Below are 16,738 nucleotides of genomic sequence, written 5' to 3'. Positions count from 1 at the left end.
CATACACCTGGAAAAATTCATGGAAAAGGTAGCAATGAGTTTGAATTCCGGAAGGGAAGGTTGCTAGTCAGGGCCTGGATGATGCCGGCTGGGAACGATAACATCAGGTCACCGGTGATCTTCACCATACACCTGGAAAAATTCATGGAAAAGGTAGCAATGAGTTTGAATTCCGGAAGGGAAGGTTGCTAGTCAGTGCCTGGATGATGCCGGCTGGGTATGATAACATCAGGTCACCGGTGATCTTCACCATACACCTGGAAAAAATGATGGAAAAGGGAACAGTGAGTTTGAATTCCGGAAGGGAAGGTTGCTAGTCAATGCCTGGATGATGCCCGCTGGGAATGATAACATCAGGGTCCAACTCCATGGCACTGCTAAGCACACAATTTTCCTCCGTCTATTTCATGGAGACCGTTAGCATAAGCACAGCAAAAGGCACGCTTACTTCAGAGGAAACATTTGCTTAGCTTAGTGACGTAACAATAGAAATCTCCATGCATGCGTGACCGTTAGCTGTGAAATAGTGCTTAAGGTTAGCAAATTTTTCTGCTATGCTAAGCACATCTTTTCTGCTAACTGTTAAGCAGCACCAGATCACCGGTGGTCTTCAACATGGAAATGGAAAAAATGGCAAATGGAAAAACAAGATGGTTCTTGAACCGCACATCTCGCCTGCTTTTATGATTATCTTTGAAGAGTGACCTTTGACCTTGGTGTGTGACCTTTGACCTTGGTGTGTGTGATCTTTGACATCATTATCATATGAAGGTTGCCATGTTGCATCTATGATTCAAGTTTGGTTCCAATTGGAATTCAACTTTTGAAATGAGACCAATTTTACGAAACTTTAACCAAAATACCACATACATATAGTATACGTACATTGCATAGTCTCTTTCCTGAACAAAAACCAGGCGAGACAAAAAAAATCAGTGCACTTTGGAAAAATAGGACTCAAGAGAATTGCAGCATTTCTGCTTGGACAGCAAAGGCTTGTGAGGGTCACTTACTTGGACTGATCGGTTCCCTTGAAGTAGGCGTTGACCGACTCGGTGAAGGCGGCAGCTATAGGAATGGTGTCGGACATGCCCAACGTCAGCGGGCTGGGCCCCCGCGAGGTACCGATGACGTAAGAGGCGTTGAAGGCTGAGTTGTTTAACGAGGAGGAACTGTCCTGCCTGAACATGTTGGGGGTCTCACTGCGGGGAACCGGCGACTGGAAGGAGAAAGAAGAAAAATGCCGAGGTTGACGGTTTGAAAAACAAATGAGTCGGACAGGGCTGTGAATCTAAGTGTGATATGTGGTTTGGCAACAGCGAAGAGGAGAGTACAAAATTGGGCAGTTTGTAGACGTTTTTTGGAAGCGACTTACTCCTCACGGAGAAATAGGGTTCTCAAGGGTGGATCCAGAGAAGTAAGTGCCAAGGGGGCTGAGGCTGGGGGGGTGGAAGGGCTCTCTCAAGTGAAAATTTGCTTATTTCACAAAAGTGCCGTCACTGCCCCCCGGGGGGGGGGGGGGGGGGGGGGGGGCAAATGCCCCTTCCAAACCCCTCTGGATCCCCCACTGGTTCTGAGAAGAACCAGATGAATTTTTCAGAACCATACGTCCTTTCGAAGATTTAGCCACTTTACAGGGTGTATCTGCAAACTTCTTCCAATTTGGTGTAAATCTCTACTTTTTGATAACTTGTGTCATATAATTTTGAATTATGATGTGTCTGCTGAAGTCTGTCAGAAAAACAAGATCTTTACCGCATCTAAAAATAAAGATGACAACACTTTTTTTATTACAAGGCCTGAGAGCTTTAAACTGGGCCTCTCAGAGTAACATCCTATCATATTCATGTCTAATACCATCTAGATTGCAAACAACAATTACATGCCAAGAATTCAACTTGCTATAAATACGGTGTCAGGTTGGCACAATGGTTTTTCTCTTTGTCTTCAACGGGTTTTCCCCAGGAAAATCACTGCAGGGTTTTCCTCCCACCTCTAAACTGACCAACTATTTCGTCGGGTGCACGACGAAGTGACGTATCGTCTGTGGACTTTGTGCACCCAATACGTCACTTCGTGGTGCGAAGGACGATTTCATTGTCTTCACTTTTCCCCCCATATTTCTTCAGGGTGCTGAGCCACGGCACCCAGACATTTGTGAAGAACCCTTTTGTGTCACCGCCAGAAAGAATTAAAATACAGTTGGGCAATGGATCTTTCGGCTTACCTGTACCCCACTCCAGGGTCGATTGGTGGATCTAGGGGGCGGTGTTGGTGCGCTGGGACCCCCTGTTGGGGTGGTCGTCGTGGCTGCTGGTAACCCACCCATACTGTGCCTCTGTTTGACAGGTAGCGCCGGGGGCAGGCTGTCGCTGGTCGTGGTCGGACTGTGCAGGAGGTCTGCGGCTGTAGGGAAGTCGGAACAAAGTTACTAAATTTTCATTCTCTGTTGCTAGCCTTTTCACACTAGAGCCTCTCAACCCGAGTTGAACTCAAGTGCCGCCCCAGGATTGAGTTTTTGATTTTTCAACCCCGCGTTCAACCCTGCATCGTTTCGCACTTGTTCCGTGCAAACCGAGCTTATTTCGCCAGGCTACTACTGTTTTGAACCCTGGCAAGAGTTTCAACCCGGGTTGAAAATCTCAACCCTGGTCTGGAGCAGGGTTGAGTTCAACCCGGGGCGAAATCAATCTCAGGGTTGACGCAGGGTTGACGCAGGGTTGACGCAGGGTTGACGCAGGGTTGACGCAGGGTTGACGCAGGGTTGACGCAGGGTTGAAAATGTTTAAGTGTGAAACGCTGCATGTTTTCAACCCCGCGTCATCCCCAAGATTTGTCTAGTGTGAGGAGGGCTTCTTGGCTGACTTCTTTGCTTTATAGACTACAAAGTTGCTAAGCTATGTTATTATCTGCTCAGCAGCTCCGTGGAATTGGGCCGGGCTAAAGCAGATGGCATTAAAAGAAGCAAGCATTTCCACACCGTGCATTGCTTGTTGCGGGTGTTGAACAGTATGCCTGGTTGGAGTAAACTGTGCAGAAAGTCTGAAGCTGAAGACAGGAATTAAACTGGCACAATCTTTATTTCAATTTTTTTGAAAGCTGAACAAAGAAATTGACTGGAGCGGGGTTTGAACCTGTGACCTCCGGATTGCCGTTCCGGTGCTCTACCAACTGAGCCATCAGCCCTATGTTGGGGGTTCCCCAATTTGTCAATGTCTTTGTTCAAGGGGCGCTAGTCAGAAGCCATAAACCCGTATATACCATACAGTCACGGATCACGCCCCAAGTCACGATACAGACCTGGAAAATAGCAAACTGGGATCACTCAGAGACGATACAGCTTTTTATCACGAATTTTCAAATGAACCACACAGGGAAACTGACTTGGTGAATTATAATATTTTTTGGGGGGGGGAAAGTTGAACAAAGAAATTGACTGGAGCCGGGTTTATATGAATAATTCCATTCACACAATTGTATATGATTGGGTTTGAATGACTGGTAAAAGTGATCGAGTGAAAAAGGTGATACATAAAAAGCAAGCAACATTCACTCTGTTTCGCAACGCTGTGGACTCCATAAAGAAACAGTAGACGGCACTCAGCCTGTGCAGCCTACTCACAAGAGATCCAGTATGTGAGACATGCTGCGTCCGCGCACTGGTCTGAGTACGTATGCCGCAGAGCACTAGTTTTTATCGCAACGTGCACAGACCTGTAGTGTATATGATGTATGTGTGAGGCTGCCGGGCGTGTGGCGGCAGTGGTGATCAAGTTCGCGATTTCTTACTTTTTGTTACTGTTGAAAAGGTACTTGCACATGGAGACTATTATGCCTGGTAGTTAAAAGGCAATATACAACATTTGCTTTTGCTGTAATTTTCACAAATACGTGGATTTGCGAGTTAGTATTTTATAGCAAATATTGTAACACAGACCTGTTTAAATTTTTGTACTCATAGATGCTTGAAAAATGAAGAAAAAAAATGCTGTTTTTTGTAGTCTGGTTTCCTGACCCTTCTTCAGTCGAAAAGAGACAATTTATAGACGTCTGAGAATTGTCAGGTCAGGGAACCAGACTAGCTGGCCCACAAGTGTTCATGGATGTGTAACTGATTACAAACAAAATGTGCACTTTTAAACTAAATTTGGTAAATTGGGGGCAGTATTTGAAAAAGTTAGTTGGTCAGCCAACAATCGTTGGAAATTGATACAAAACTTCCACTTTTCTTGGAAATGACAGCACACCAGGTGCCATGATTTCACAGGATGCTTGAGACTATTATTCACTTACAGTCAAGTTTTGTGTTTTTGATGTTTGCAAATGTTGTACATTTCCTTTAACTAGAACACTATGGTATGTCAGCAAAATTTGTGATCTGTGCTAGTCTTTGTGTTGTGGAGCTGAGATCACATAATTAATCGCTAACTGATCAAGCCAAACTGTTAAGCTTTATCCTCTAACCATACGAAGCATTATATTAAAATTTAAATAGCAGTTATATTTATAGGTAGAGTAGATCATTTGTCATTAGTGCATTTTTTTCGTTTGAAGCAACAAAAGTGCTCAAAATCTAAAGACGGGTGCTCAACAACTAACCTGATGAACTTTTAGCTCAGTGAATGCTGCACATTTCGAGAAAACAATATTCTAGGATCTCGATTGCAATTCAAAAGTTGCTGAGTCATATTTTGAATTGCGCCCGAAATCAGCGAAAACGCTTGCGCACACCCATTCAAGGATTCGCCTCGTTACAAACCAACCACCAACAGAAATTTCCAAAAATGTGTCACCTGACTCATCTTTGCAAATCGTCGCATCAGTGCAACAAGGTCGTAACTCGATTCTGCAACAAAGTCGTATCTCACGCGAATACGCTCCGTGCAACAAGGTCGTATCTCGACGTCCATTGACTTTGCGCGTACATCTGGGTTATTTTAAGCGAGATACGAACTTTTGTCAGTCTGAAACTCGCATGTTGCGTTCGTGCCATTTTTGTTGCACTGATGCGACGAAATGACCTTCTTTTTTGTTTTTTTGAAAATGACGGCATGCCAGAAGGAATAATTTCCCTGGGAGTTTATTACCACTACTATTTACAATTATGTGGTCAGTTACTTTTTGGATAGCTGCAAATGATCTACTCTACCTTTAATCTATTACTGTACCGCCCCAAACTGCCCTGCCTATTAGAGCGCCCAAAACCGTCCGAGCACTCAATGGGTTCATTGATTCTTAAGTGAATAAGCACAATTTAATACAACATAGTACAGACGCTATTGGATTAATATTGCAACTATTATCTTCTTTTTAGATTATTGTACTGATAAGTAGTATACCGGTGAGGTCATGCATAGATAATGAGGTCACACATAGATAATGAGGTCACACATAGATAATGAGGTCACGCATAGATAATGAGGCCACACATGATATGTTTTTAATCAATGAAAAAAAAGCGCAAAAATTATGGAGAATGTGTCAATGGCTTGCAAATTGAGTCTGAAGCGATGGCTGTGTCGTGATGACAAAAATGCTGAAGAAATCAAAAATTTGGAAAAACGGTGAAATTTTGTCGGTGGTAAAGTTATACCGGTCTTGGATCTGTCACGTGGCTTCGGTATCGGCTTAGCGAACTGACTGGCGGGGTTCGGGTTGGACTCGACCCTGGGCCGACTCTCATTCATTAGCCCAACTACGGACTTGAGAGCGGCCCACTTTGGTAGCCCTGGGATGAACGGACGAGAAGAAGGATGGAAAGAAGGGGGAACAAAAAATACAAGACAAGAACGAGGAAAATCAAGAGAAAATAATATGTGGGTTAATAGGGGAGTGGGTTAGAGATATGACTGTGAACATAGTGAGAATTAATATTTACGGGTCGTTCTATAAATTTGGGGTCCACTTTTTTTCCTGTCCCTGTTACATCTGACATCTATGACTTGATAATTCTGATGCACTCCTTGATCATAACCTTCCTCAATCCTGCAAAATCCTCCATGCAGTTTTGATGGATTTTGTAGGATTGAGGCTGAATGGCAAAAAAAGTGTCGGCTGATTTTGGAGGATGCATTGTGTCGCGTTTGTAGGCTGTACCCAGCATTGTTAATGTTCAGTCATGCATAATTGAGCCCTGCATTATGCTCGATATCATCCGCACTGCCTCTGAATGTCATCGGCACTGCCTCAACCAAACAGTGATTGTGTGAGGATTTTGAAGGATTGAGCCCTCCACCGAACAAATTCAAGAACTAACGGATGATTTTGGAGGATTGAGGCTGAAACCAATTTTTACATGGGGCAATTGGAGGATATTGCAGGCTTCCTAACTTCCTAGCCAAAATGGTCCAGGGGGTTAGGGTTTATAATGCAGTCATCCTCCAAGAGTGATTATGAATTTATAAATAGCAAACATACTACCCCACAAATAAAAAGAATTTTTGAATTGTTTGATTCAAAAATGTTGATTTTCCAGCAAATATTTCTTGCCGAAATCTCATGTGTTTCAATACTCCAGGGTGTGCACTGGAGCATAAATTGTACAACAATAGGCCGTGCACAACGGCCAATTCAAGATCAACACACGGTCTGGGTCTGCCTCCACAGACTTCACGGACTTTGTGTGTGTGTACAAAGGCATGAGGGATTAGCGTGTTTAGACGTCACCCGAAGGCGAGTCGAGGCAATCTTGACGTCTTAACCCGTCAGCCGTGCCTGTGTATGAAAACAGCCAGTACGTGTTATCATATCCTCTGATGCGAACTGGTTAATGATACTTTGAATGGCAAATTACAAAGTTCTGAGATAATGGGGACAGGAAAAAAAACATCACAACTTGAACCTTAAATTTATAGAAAGACCCAAACATAAAATATGATTGTGCCAAAGAAAAGACATACATGTAGTTCTAGATGGAATAACAGTATTTTGCTGATATGTGGTTATTTCTCTCTTAACAGAAAGGGTAACAACATGGATGATCCAACATTAACAAAATAAACGTGAACATCGCGGGGCCAACATTTCACAGGCATGCAACTGGGAATTTAGAGAGAAAAAAACAAGGAAACTCCAAACCATACAAGACTTTGTACAGTATTTTTCAATTTGTAATGGCATTCATGAGAAGTAAAATCGAGGAAATCAGGGGACCTGAAGAAAAATTACATGATTTTCTTTGAAACCAAAAGAAAATTTGGAAGAACTAAAAGTGCTTTCAAATTGTCTAGAGCATACATGTAGACACATAGAATGTAGTACGAGTAAATATTTATAATCAATATTAGGTTTTGCCCTTCACCGACGTATAAACACTGTATACTCAGTGTGTTACCTCCCGAGTGAAAGTTGGAAAAAAATCACTCGGGTGGGACTCGAACCCACGATCTCCTGCTTTCTAGTGCAGATGTCTTACCACTCGACCACCGAGCTTGCCGGATCAGTTGGCTGGTTCGAATCTGTACATGTAGCAGCGGGTACCGCAATTAAACTATTAAAAGTTTTCCAACTTTCACTCGGGAGGTAACACACACTGAGTATACAGTGTTTATACGTCGGTGAAGGGCAAAACCAAATATTGATTTACATCAACCCCACACAAATTCCATCACATGAATAGTTTAATTGCGGTACCTCTGCTACACGTACATCAGATTCGAACCAGCCAACCGATCCTGTTAGCTCGGTGGTCGAGTAGTAAGACGTCTGCACTAGAAAGCAGGAGATCGTGGGTTTGAGTCCCACCTGAGTGATTTTTTTCCAACTTTCACTCGGGAGGTAACACACCGAGTATACAATGTTTATACGTCGGTGAGGGACAAGACCCTAATATTGATTTACATCACCCCGAAGCAAATTCCATCTTATGAATAGGTTAAATATGTATACACGTTTTCTTTATCAGTTCAAACTCAAAATTTCTGACCATTTTCTTGAAGAGACAGCGGATGTTTTTCTTACCATCTGTGGAGCTGGGTGTGGTGGCAGAACTGGTGTTATTGGTCGGTGACATCAGGTCAGAGGTCGGAGACGAGGTCGCGAAAAAATCTAGATCTAGAAGGTTGCCACTGGATTGCGCACTTTGGAAGGAAATGAGTGAATGACTTAAACACATGCTATAATTAAGCTGGAATTCATACAACAGAGAACTCAAAATCAAATAATATTTTTGTAATTTTTTGATGGATATTAAGTTTGAGCTTGTAGAGAATTACTGATTGCATTGCTTTTTATTTTTTTTTTAATGGTGCTGAAATATATACAAGTGTAAAACAATACAAAATAATCCAACGGGGGGAAATGATGATCATAAAAGAAATTATACAATGAAGTCTTTTATTTCTGCTTATAGAAAGAAAAACAGCAAAATATACCTTTTTACAACCAAAACTGACCAAAAAAACCCAACACTCCATTTCAGTAAAAACTTATTGTCTTACAAAAAAAATTTAAGACAAACATTACTCAATGTAAATTACACATTGTACACACTGCATGATACTACAAAAGCCAGGAACAAAAAGCATTGTTTTCATTGCAAATTCAAAATAACATTTGAAATTCATGTCTTAGTTCCACTACAGGGCGAGTTTTAAAAAAAGAAACCCAAATGGCAGGACCAATTTTTGAATGAAGTTTTGCCTGTAGCACTTTCAAAAGCTAGGATATGAAAGCCCAGTCGTCAAGCATTCTTTTAGTACAAGAATCATTCAAATGTACTTGTACTGAATTTTTAACACAAACACCGTTTTAAAGTTCTGACCACAATCACAAAAGAGGTAAGTGTTCTTTCAGCAAAATGAAAAAAGTTTACACGCATCCCGATGAGAACACTTTTTTTTGTGATCCGTGGACAGAACTTTCAAGCGGTGTTTGTGTTCAAAATTCTGCAACTTGAAAAGTACATGAGTGATTTGAATGATTCTTGTACTAAAAGAAAGCTTAATGACTTTGTTGGTTTCGGGTTTTTTTACTCACCCTGTAAATTTGATTTAACAGAACATTTTGCAGTGTAACAATTGCACTGTGCCAAGTTGGAACCTGCCCAAATTCAGTTTGGCCAGCGAATCGTTTCGTAATGCGACTTGCAACAAGAAAGTAAACTATTTCACAATATTCAAGGCAACTCAATGCTGAAACTAATTACACAATCAAGTAAACATACATGTACAAAAAAGGGAGAGGGGAAGGGGTAGGCGTGGCTATAGGGGGAGGCGTGGCTATAGGGGAAGGCGTGGTTATAGAGGTAGGCTCGGCTATAGGGGAAGGCGTGGCTATAGGGGTAGGCGGGGATATAGAGGTAGGCGTGACTAAAGGGGTAGGTGTGGCTATAGAGGTAAGCGTGGCTATAGGGGAAGGCGTGGCTATAGGGGTAGGAGGGAATATAGAGGTAGGCGGGGCTATAGGAGTAGGCGGGGCTATAGGGATAGGCGGGGCTATAGGGATAGGCGGGGCTATAGGAGTAGGTGGGGCTATAGGAGTAGGCGGGGCTATAGGGGTAGGAGGGAATATAGAGGTAGGCGGGGCTATAGGAGTAGGAGGGAATATAGAGGTAGGCGGGGCTATAGGAGTAGGCGGGGCTATAGGAGTAGGCGGGGCTATAGGAGTAGGCGGGGCTATAGGGATAGGCGGGGCTAAAGAGGTAGGCAGGGCTATAGAGGAAACAGGGAGGTTCTGTTATGGTTAAGTATTCAAATCAAAATCAAGATGCAGGGCAAACTGAGCATGCCAGAACGAAAAGAAATCAGCATTTTGACGGCATTCCTGAACACAATACACTAGGAGCCACAAGAGCATGCCCCATGTACAACGGATGCAACATAGTTTCCCACCTCCGTCGGGCAAAACTCTCCCTGGACGACAGAACGCGGGCGTAATGGGTGGGCGAGGCCCCGTAGCTGGCATAAAGAGAGTCAGGAAAAGGCTTTATAGTCAGACAGGCAGGAGTCGTGTCAGACACACTGATGGATGGACTGACAGACACACTGATACAGGCGGAGAGAGAAAGAGAGGGGGGGGGAGGGGTGGGGGAGGAAGCAAAGCACGGCAACGCCACGTTAAAAAAGAAACGCCAATCAGATAGCAACATCAAGCTGAGAAAGCTGCAGATATGGGTAACAGGGTTTATATTACATGTACTATTATCTTATGTCATCCAAAGGATGAGATGAGAGTTCAACGGCAACAGAACCTGTAGAATTTTGGTTGATACACGTGTCATATCTAGGTTTGGGCAATTCCGTGCTGGAATTTATTCAAATCCATTTCAAATTTGGAATCGGAAATCGTGATTCCGCCTTTTTTCAAAAAATTGATTGCTTGTAATAGATTTTTTTTAGGAATGGAATCATTTCTCAAAGATTGTGGAAAAAAAGAAGGGGAAAAAGATACATGTATGATCACTGACTGAACACTTACTGGGACTTTGTGGAATCAAATGTACATTTAAAAAAATGAACAATGAACATGATGAAGTTTATGGCACCGTGAAGGTATTCATTTTTTTTTATCGTGTAAAACTCACAGTTTCATAAACTTCTGACTGCCTTAAATCGTGTGCTAAATCTTCCATTTTCAAAATGGATTTTTCAAGGTAGATGAACATGTTCCACAGAAATATTGTTTCTTATGACTGCTAAATAATCGATTTAACTATTTTTCACATAGATCTTTTATAGACAGCAGTTTATTCCCCAATGTTATTTTTCAATTGTTATTTTGGAATTGATTTTGAATGGAATTGCAATTCCTTGACGGAATTGACCTTTTATAGATGGCAGTTTATTCCCTAATATTATTTTTTCAATTGTTATTTCGGAATTGATTCCAAAAGGAATTGCAATTCCCTGACCAAATTGGAATTGACTCCAAAAAAATACTGAAGTCGACTAATAACATCCTATTGGCACGAAGGTTGTAAAGGACAAACTTAAAGGGCAATTTTTCAACAGGAAGCGAAAAGTTCAGAATTAATAATCTCACTGGAGCAAAAGCTGAAAATGGACAGGCATAAATGGCAAGAAAGTCAACACCAAAAGAGCGTAACGTACAAAACACACACGAGGAAAAGGCAACACTCGCACACAACATTTGAAATGTGGTGAACCTAAATTTGGCATCTTATCACAGGAAGTAAAGTCAAGTCCCTCACGAGCCAATGCGGCCTATCAGGCCTGCGTTTATCTCCGGTTTCAGTAGCATGAAACGACTGAGAATATTTCTACTCCCCTGGATGGGATGCTAGTCCATCGCAGGTTACTCCCCAGCTAATGCCGGTACCCATTTATACTCCTAGGCATGCTAGGTGGAGAGAGGCAAGTGGGGGTGAAGTGGCTTGCCCAAGGACACAACATATGACTAGCAGCTGGATTTGAACCCCGACCTTCTGATCATGAGACACGAACCCTAACCACTAGGCCACACTCCCAAACAACGCTTGGTAGCATCAGCACAGCCTTTTTGTCTATCATCTGTTGCACAAATCTAGGGCTAGTTGAAACGTCGCTTACCTGCTTCGTAAAACCGTCTGGTTTCTTCTCTTGATGTCACCATCTTTGAGAAAAAGGGACAAGGAAAAAAAGCCAAATTTAGCCATTTCAACACTAGGAAAGACGTTAAATAGAAATTGATACAGTCTTCTTGTGCAGCTTACTTAGAAAATATTTATTGGAATAAAAGCCAAAATTTAACCTCAACTTAAAACACGGATGTAATAAATACCAGTGGTGGGATTAATTTCCGGATTTTTTAATCTTCGGTTTTAATTTCACTTATCGGTTGGGATTTGGGGAATCGGATATTTGAACCAAACCTTTAAAAAAACTTAAAAGTTGGAGATGCTGACCAAAAAGTTAACTATAAAAGAATTTGAAATATTTTCGGATGACTTACTTGATTTATCTTTCCTCAGCTGCAAAAAAGGAACAGAAAAATAAATCAATTTCAGTTTTATTTAATGTCATTTAATTCATCTGTCGTAAGTCTTCTACACACAATATTAAAGGTATAGAGTAGATCATTTGTCATTTGTGCATTTTCTTCATTTGAAGCAACAGACGTGCTCAAAATCTAAGGACGGGTGCTTAACAACTAACCTGATGAAGTTCTAGCTCAGTGAATGATGAACACTGAATATTCTGAGAAAACAATATTCTAGGATTTCGCTTTCAAATTCAAAAGTTGCCAAGTCATGTTTTGAATTGCACCTGAAATCAGCGTCCGGGACCCATTCTCATTCATCCGATTGCAGCTACGCGACGTCACGCACAGAAGCGACAAATTGCAGCAACCGCGCAGTGTGTGTCGTGTCAAGGCATGCGCGCACCCATTCACAGATACGCTGAACCAACTACTAATGGATATTTCCAAAAATGCGTCACTTGACACATATTTGGAAATGGCCTTTTTATATTGTTTTCTTCAAAATGACAGCATACCAGAAAGAATAATTTCACAGGGAGTTTAGTGCCATTACTATCTTTAAACCAAGTAAGCTTTTCAACAATTATTACACCAGTTACCTTTTGGATAGCTGCAAATGATGTACTCTACCTTTAAGACAGCATGGCAATTATGGGAAGCAAAACCAAAAGTGATTCTACCAGACTACTCGGTTTGCATAACAGGAAAAGGATTATTGAAAGTCTCCTTGACAGACATTGAAACATGAAGTCAAATGCTTCTGCAGTTTTTATTATTAGGTCTTTACTTGATCGCCACTTGAGGTTGTGTAACCCTTCTTGCCCCAATCCGTAGTGCGTCCTTCATTGGCTCTTAAAGGTAGAGTAGATCAAAAATTGTTTTCTTAATGTGGTCGTAAGATTCTATTCTATTGTATTGGGGTCAATATCCAGAAGCTGCTAAGCACAAAAATGTGCTTATTATGGAAAGTCTTCCTTGGCAAAAACAGGATTACCAACCAATGTGATGTATATTGCTTAATTGTGATTGGTATTCAGCTGTTGTTTGCTCAGCATGGAAATCACATGCAGTTTTAGCTGGTAACCTGCTTTTACTAAGCCAGACTTTTTTGTGCTAAGCAAATTTTCATGCTTAGCAGCTCCATCAAAATGTTCCGTCTGTCAAGACTTACAATTGGCGGAGACAGCGTCAGTCCTCCTAGCGACTTCTTGATCTCGTCGACGGACGCGGCGGTTGGACCGCCGTTGCTGTCCGACACCACGGCCGGCTTGATCTCCACGTGGATCTTCCTCGTTCGGTCCTCGTTGTCCGAGTCGGAGTCCGACTCCGAGTAGAAACTGTCCCGCGTGGGTGCCTCATGTGCAACAAGGGTGGTTAAGGACAAAGGAAGACACTGTTCAGTTTAGGGGTTTTCCGTTCAAATTGTGAACCCAAAAATTTGGGTTGCTCATTGGCTTACTGCCATGTTCTGACACAACTAAATCACCAAAAGAAAAGTCCTTTTTTTGTGCTGAAATAGCTGCAACGTTGAGGTTTCTGCCCGGAATGACATCCCACTTTTGCTCATGAACATGGAAATTCAAATTAGTATAAAAACCAAAAAGGCACTAAAAACACCCTTAAAATGGATTTAAACAAATATATATATTGCATGGGCTCTTTAAGAATTGTCTTGGTAATTGATTTTGTTATCAAGCTAACATTCATGCAGTTTTAAAGCACCATTTTTTTTTTTTTCTAGAGAGAGGTGGCTGATTTTTCATATCCAAGTCTGTAAAATTTACGACCCAAGTTCAGGGTAAAAAAGAGGAAAATATCATTAGGCCCAAAAAAAGTCTCCGGTTTCTGGTATGGAGCTTGCCCCAAAAGTGGTGCGGCGACGCGGCTTTTTTTTTTTTTTTTTTTTTATTTTTTCTTCAAATGTCGGCTGATGACTGCAAATGGTGCCGACTAAATGTAGTGCAAAATATATGGGAGTCCAGATAGGCCACATAAAGCTTATATTCGATCGTAACCCCATCTAAAAACACGTTAAAATTGTGCAGCAGCAGGATTCCAGTCAAACCAGTGAGTTTGGCAGTTTTTAGACATCATCTTACATTGAACAAAAAACTTTTTCATTTTGCCGACGCGCATGGCTACGGCGATGCGCGCATACCAGAAACCGGAGACTTTTTTGGGGGGCCTGAGGAACCATAGCTGGTTCCGAGTTAGCTCTTCGGAGGAGTAACAAGATGTTTTTTTTTTCAAAGGATATTTGGCGAGGCCTCTTGCGGTCTGATGCTGAATCCTTCTTCATCAACCTGTGGACTCTATCAGATGGAATAGATGAAAAACAAGTAAATTAAAAGTTTAAAATATCACAGACTACAATCACAGAAATGGACAAAGACCTGTTATTAGTTGGGGCCACAAGGCCATTGCAATGCACATCAATGACACACTTTTTTTGGTTCAAGTTATGGCCACTACAGAGGCCGCTACTTCGCAAGCCTTTACAAAGCATGCACGTTGAAAACTCAATGCTGGCCACTACGGTTACCCACGTGGCCACTAAATCCACTGGCCATTATGAGTGCACATTATCTAATTGAATGTTGGCCACTGTTAAGAGGCCACCTGTCAGTAGCTTCTGCAAGCTGGCCACATTATGGCATCTACAGTTCCTGTCAATGGTGTCTACACAAGCTTGCCATGCTGTGCGATACACTGCAAGATTTATCTGAACTAAGATCCAACTACGGCATTTCTTTCATAGGCCTGTTCTAGAGGCTGTGCTACTGCCGCGCCGAACTTAGTTGAAATGAGTGCAGCAACGCCAAACTTTATAGTCGAACCTTAATGCATCTCAAGTAACTGGCCAGGTTAAAGCAGTTCAAGGAACTTTCAGCACGATCAAAAGTTTCGCGCCAATTTCACTCCCCCTGATGCAGATGCGAGAGAGGGTTTTGTGAGCATGTGCATTCCTAAAATGTTTGCCCCAACGCCGAATTGAATTGAGTTTGGCACGGCAGTGTTTAGAACAGGGTCGTACCACTGCCATTTGGAACGAACCTATCGAGCCAAAGAATGGTGCCATGCCAAACCAAATTCGCTGAACCGAATGGTTCTAAATGCTGTGCTATCGCCGTGCGGAATTTAAACAGTCAAATTAATTGAGTTTGACACGGCAGTAGCACAGGGTCTAGAATGGGCCTTATGCTGTATACATGTTTGTGCAACTTTGTGTGCATGAACACAATGAAGCTGTAAAATGAGAGCTGAAAAATGTCAAACTTCTGAGGACTGGCGCATTTTATCTTTAAACATGCTGATGAGATTGAGGCAATTAAATGTGGACAAAATACCAATGTTACCATTACAATAAATTGTTATTTAGTTATGACGATACCCTATTTCCAAATCGGAACCACTTTAAATACAGTTAAACAACAGTGCTACCAAAAAGAAAATATACATTTTTTTACACTCATGCTTACATCACCGAACACAACACTGAAAAAAAAAATTATAACAAGTTGATCATTATTGCTAAAATCCTGAAAAAGAAATGCAAATTAAAAGAAATCAGGATAATTAGTGCATATTGGAAAGGAAATCAAGCACAAATATCAGGTTCAAAACAAAAGGTGCATATTCTGGGTGAAACTGTAAAACAGAAAAGCTGGGGGACAAAAATGAAGCATTAGTACATGTATGTGTTACAAGAAATTACAAGTGTTTTTGATACAAAGAAGAACACCCCTATCCCTTGTTGATGATTTTGATGAAAATGCAGGTTTTCAAATTTGTGAAATATTACGATGCAAAATAGTTACGCCCTCCGGATAAACAAATCCAAATGGGTGTTCTTGTGAGAACTGTGCATACGTTCAATAGTGTTTTTATACCTTCTATGCAGGGTGAGAGAATTTAAAGGTAATATTCAACATTTGCTTTTGCTGTAATTTTCAGAAATGGACTGATTTGGGGGTTAGTATTTTTTTAGCAAGTAGTGTTACACTGACTTGTTTAAAAAGTTCTGTGTTCGTAGATGCTGGAAAAACCAAGGGCAAAAATGCTATTTTTGTAGTCTGGTTTCCTGACCCTACTAACCCTGCTGGAGACAAAACAGAGCAATATATACACGTCCGGGAATTGTCAGGTCAGGGAACCAGACTAGCTGGCTTGCAACCATTCATGGATGTGTAACTGATTGCAAACAAAATGTGAACTACCTAAATTTAGTGAATTGGGGGCAGTACTACCGTCGTTGGAAATTGATACAAAAAATTCCACTTTTCTTAAAAATGACATCACACCAGGTGCCATGATTTCACAGGATGCTTGAGACTATTATTCACTTACAGTCAAGTGAGGTATTTCATAATAATTCGGAAGTTTTGTTGTTTGATGTTTGCAAATGTTGTACATTCCCTTTAAATCAAACATAAAAGAAATGTTGGTTAATGGCAAGATTTACTTAATTCTATGGGCTTGGACACATTTACGGTGAAAATTGTCTGTGAAGAGTGCACACCATTGGTGCATAATAGAAGTTGCCTACACTGCCTCTTATTGGAAGACTACATAGTATTAAACTTGTACAGTTCTTACAAGAAGTCCGTAAAGATCTTTTACACGCACCAGTAAATACCCATACCCGCAGTCAATTGAAAATCATCCTTACAGATAATTTTATTACTTTTGCTGTTTAAAAACCGATACAATGGAAATTTATATTTCTACAGGAGTGTTCACGCAGACCCTCTGTGATGTGAATCCATTTTATTTATGATTTCATATTTCTCTTTACATGTCGGGTTTAGGCCACAAACAA

General features: G+C 41.4%; 1 protein-coding gene across 6 annotated transcripts in view; it reads right to left on the bottom strand.

The window, feature by feature from the left end:
- Positions 1-16,738, bottom strand: part of LOC119722408 (F-BAR domain only protein 2-like) — a 58,617-nt gene that overhangs the window by 6,236 nt on the left and 35,643 nt on the right. For all 6 annotated transcript variants that reach the window (XM_038192508.1, XM_038192510.1, XM_038192513.1 and 3 more), the window contains 7 exons: positions 14,177-14,231; positions 13,091-13,278; positions 11,890-11,908; positions 11,508-11,550; positions 7,960-8,078; positions 2,228-2,406; positions 1,014-1,219 (listed from right to left, as the gene is read on the bottom strand). In XM_038192508.1, coding sequence (XP_038048436.1) covers positions 1,014-1,219; positions 2,228-2,406; positions 7,960-8,078; positions 11,508-11,550; positions 11,890-11,908; positions 13,091-13,278; positions 14,177-14,231 — 809 coding nt within the window. The remainder of the gene's footprint in view (positions 1-1,013; positions 1,220-2,227; positions 2,407-7,959; positions 8,079-11,507; positions 11,551-11,889; positions 11,909-13,090; positions 13,279-14,176; positions 14,232-16,738) is intronic.

Source organism: Patiria miniata, unplaced genomic scaffold (genome assembly GCF_015706575.1).
Source record: "Patiria miniata isolate m_02_andy unplaced genomic scaffold, ASM1570657v1 HiC_scaffold_15, whole genome shotgun sequence".
Lineage (NCBI taxonomy): Eukaryota > Metazoa > Echinodermata > Asteroidea > Valvatida > Asterinidae > Patiria > Patiria miniata.
This window is presented reverse-complemented; position numbering and strand designations above follow the sequence as displayed.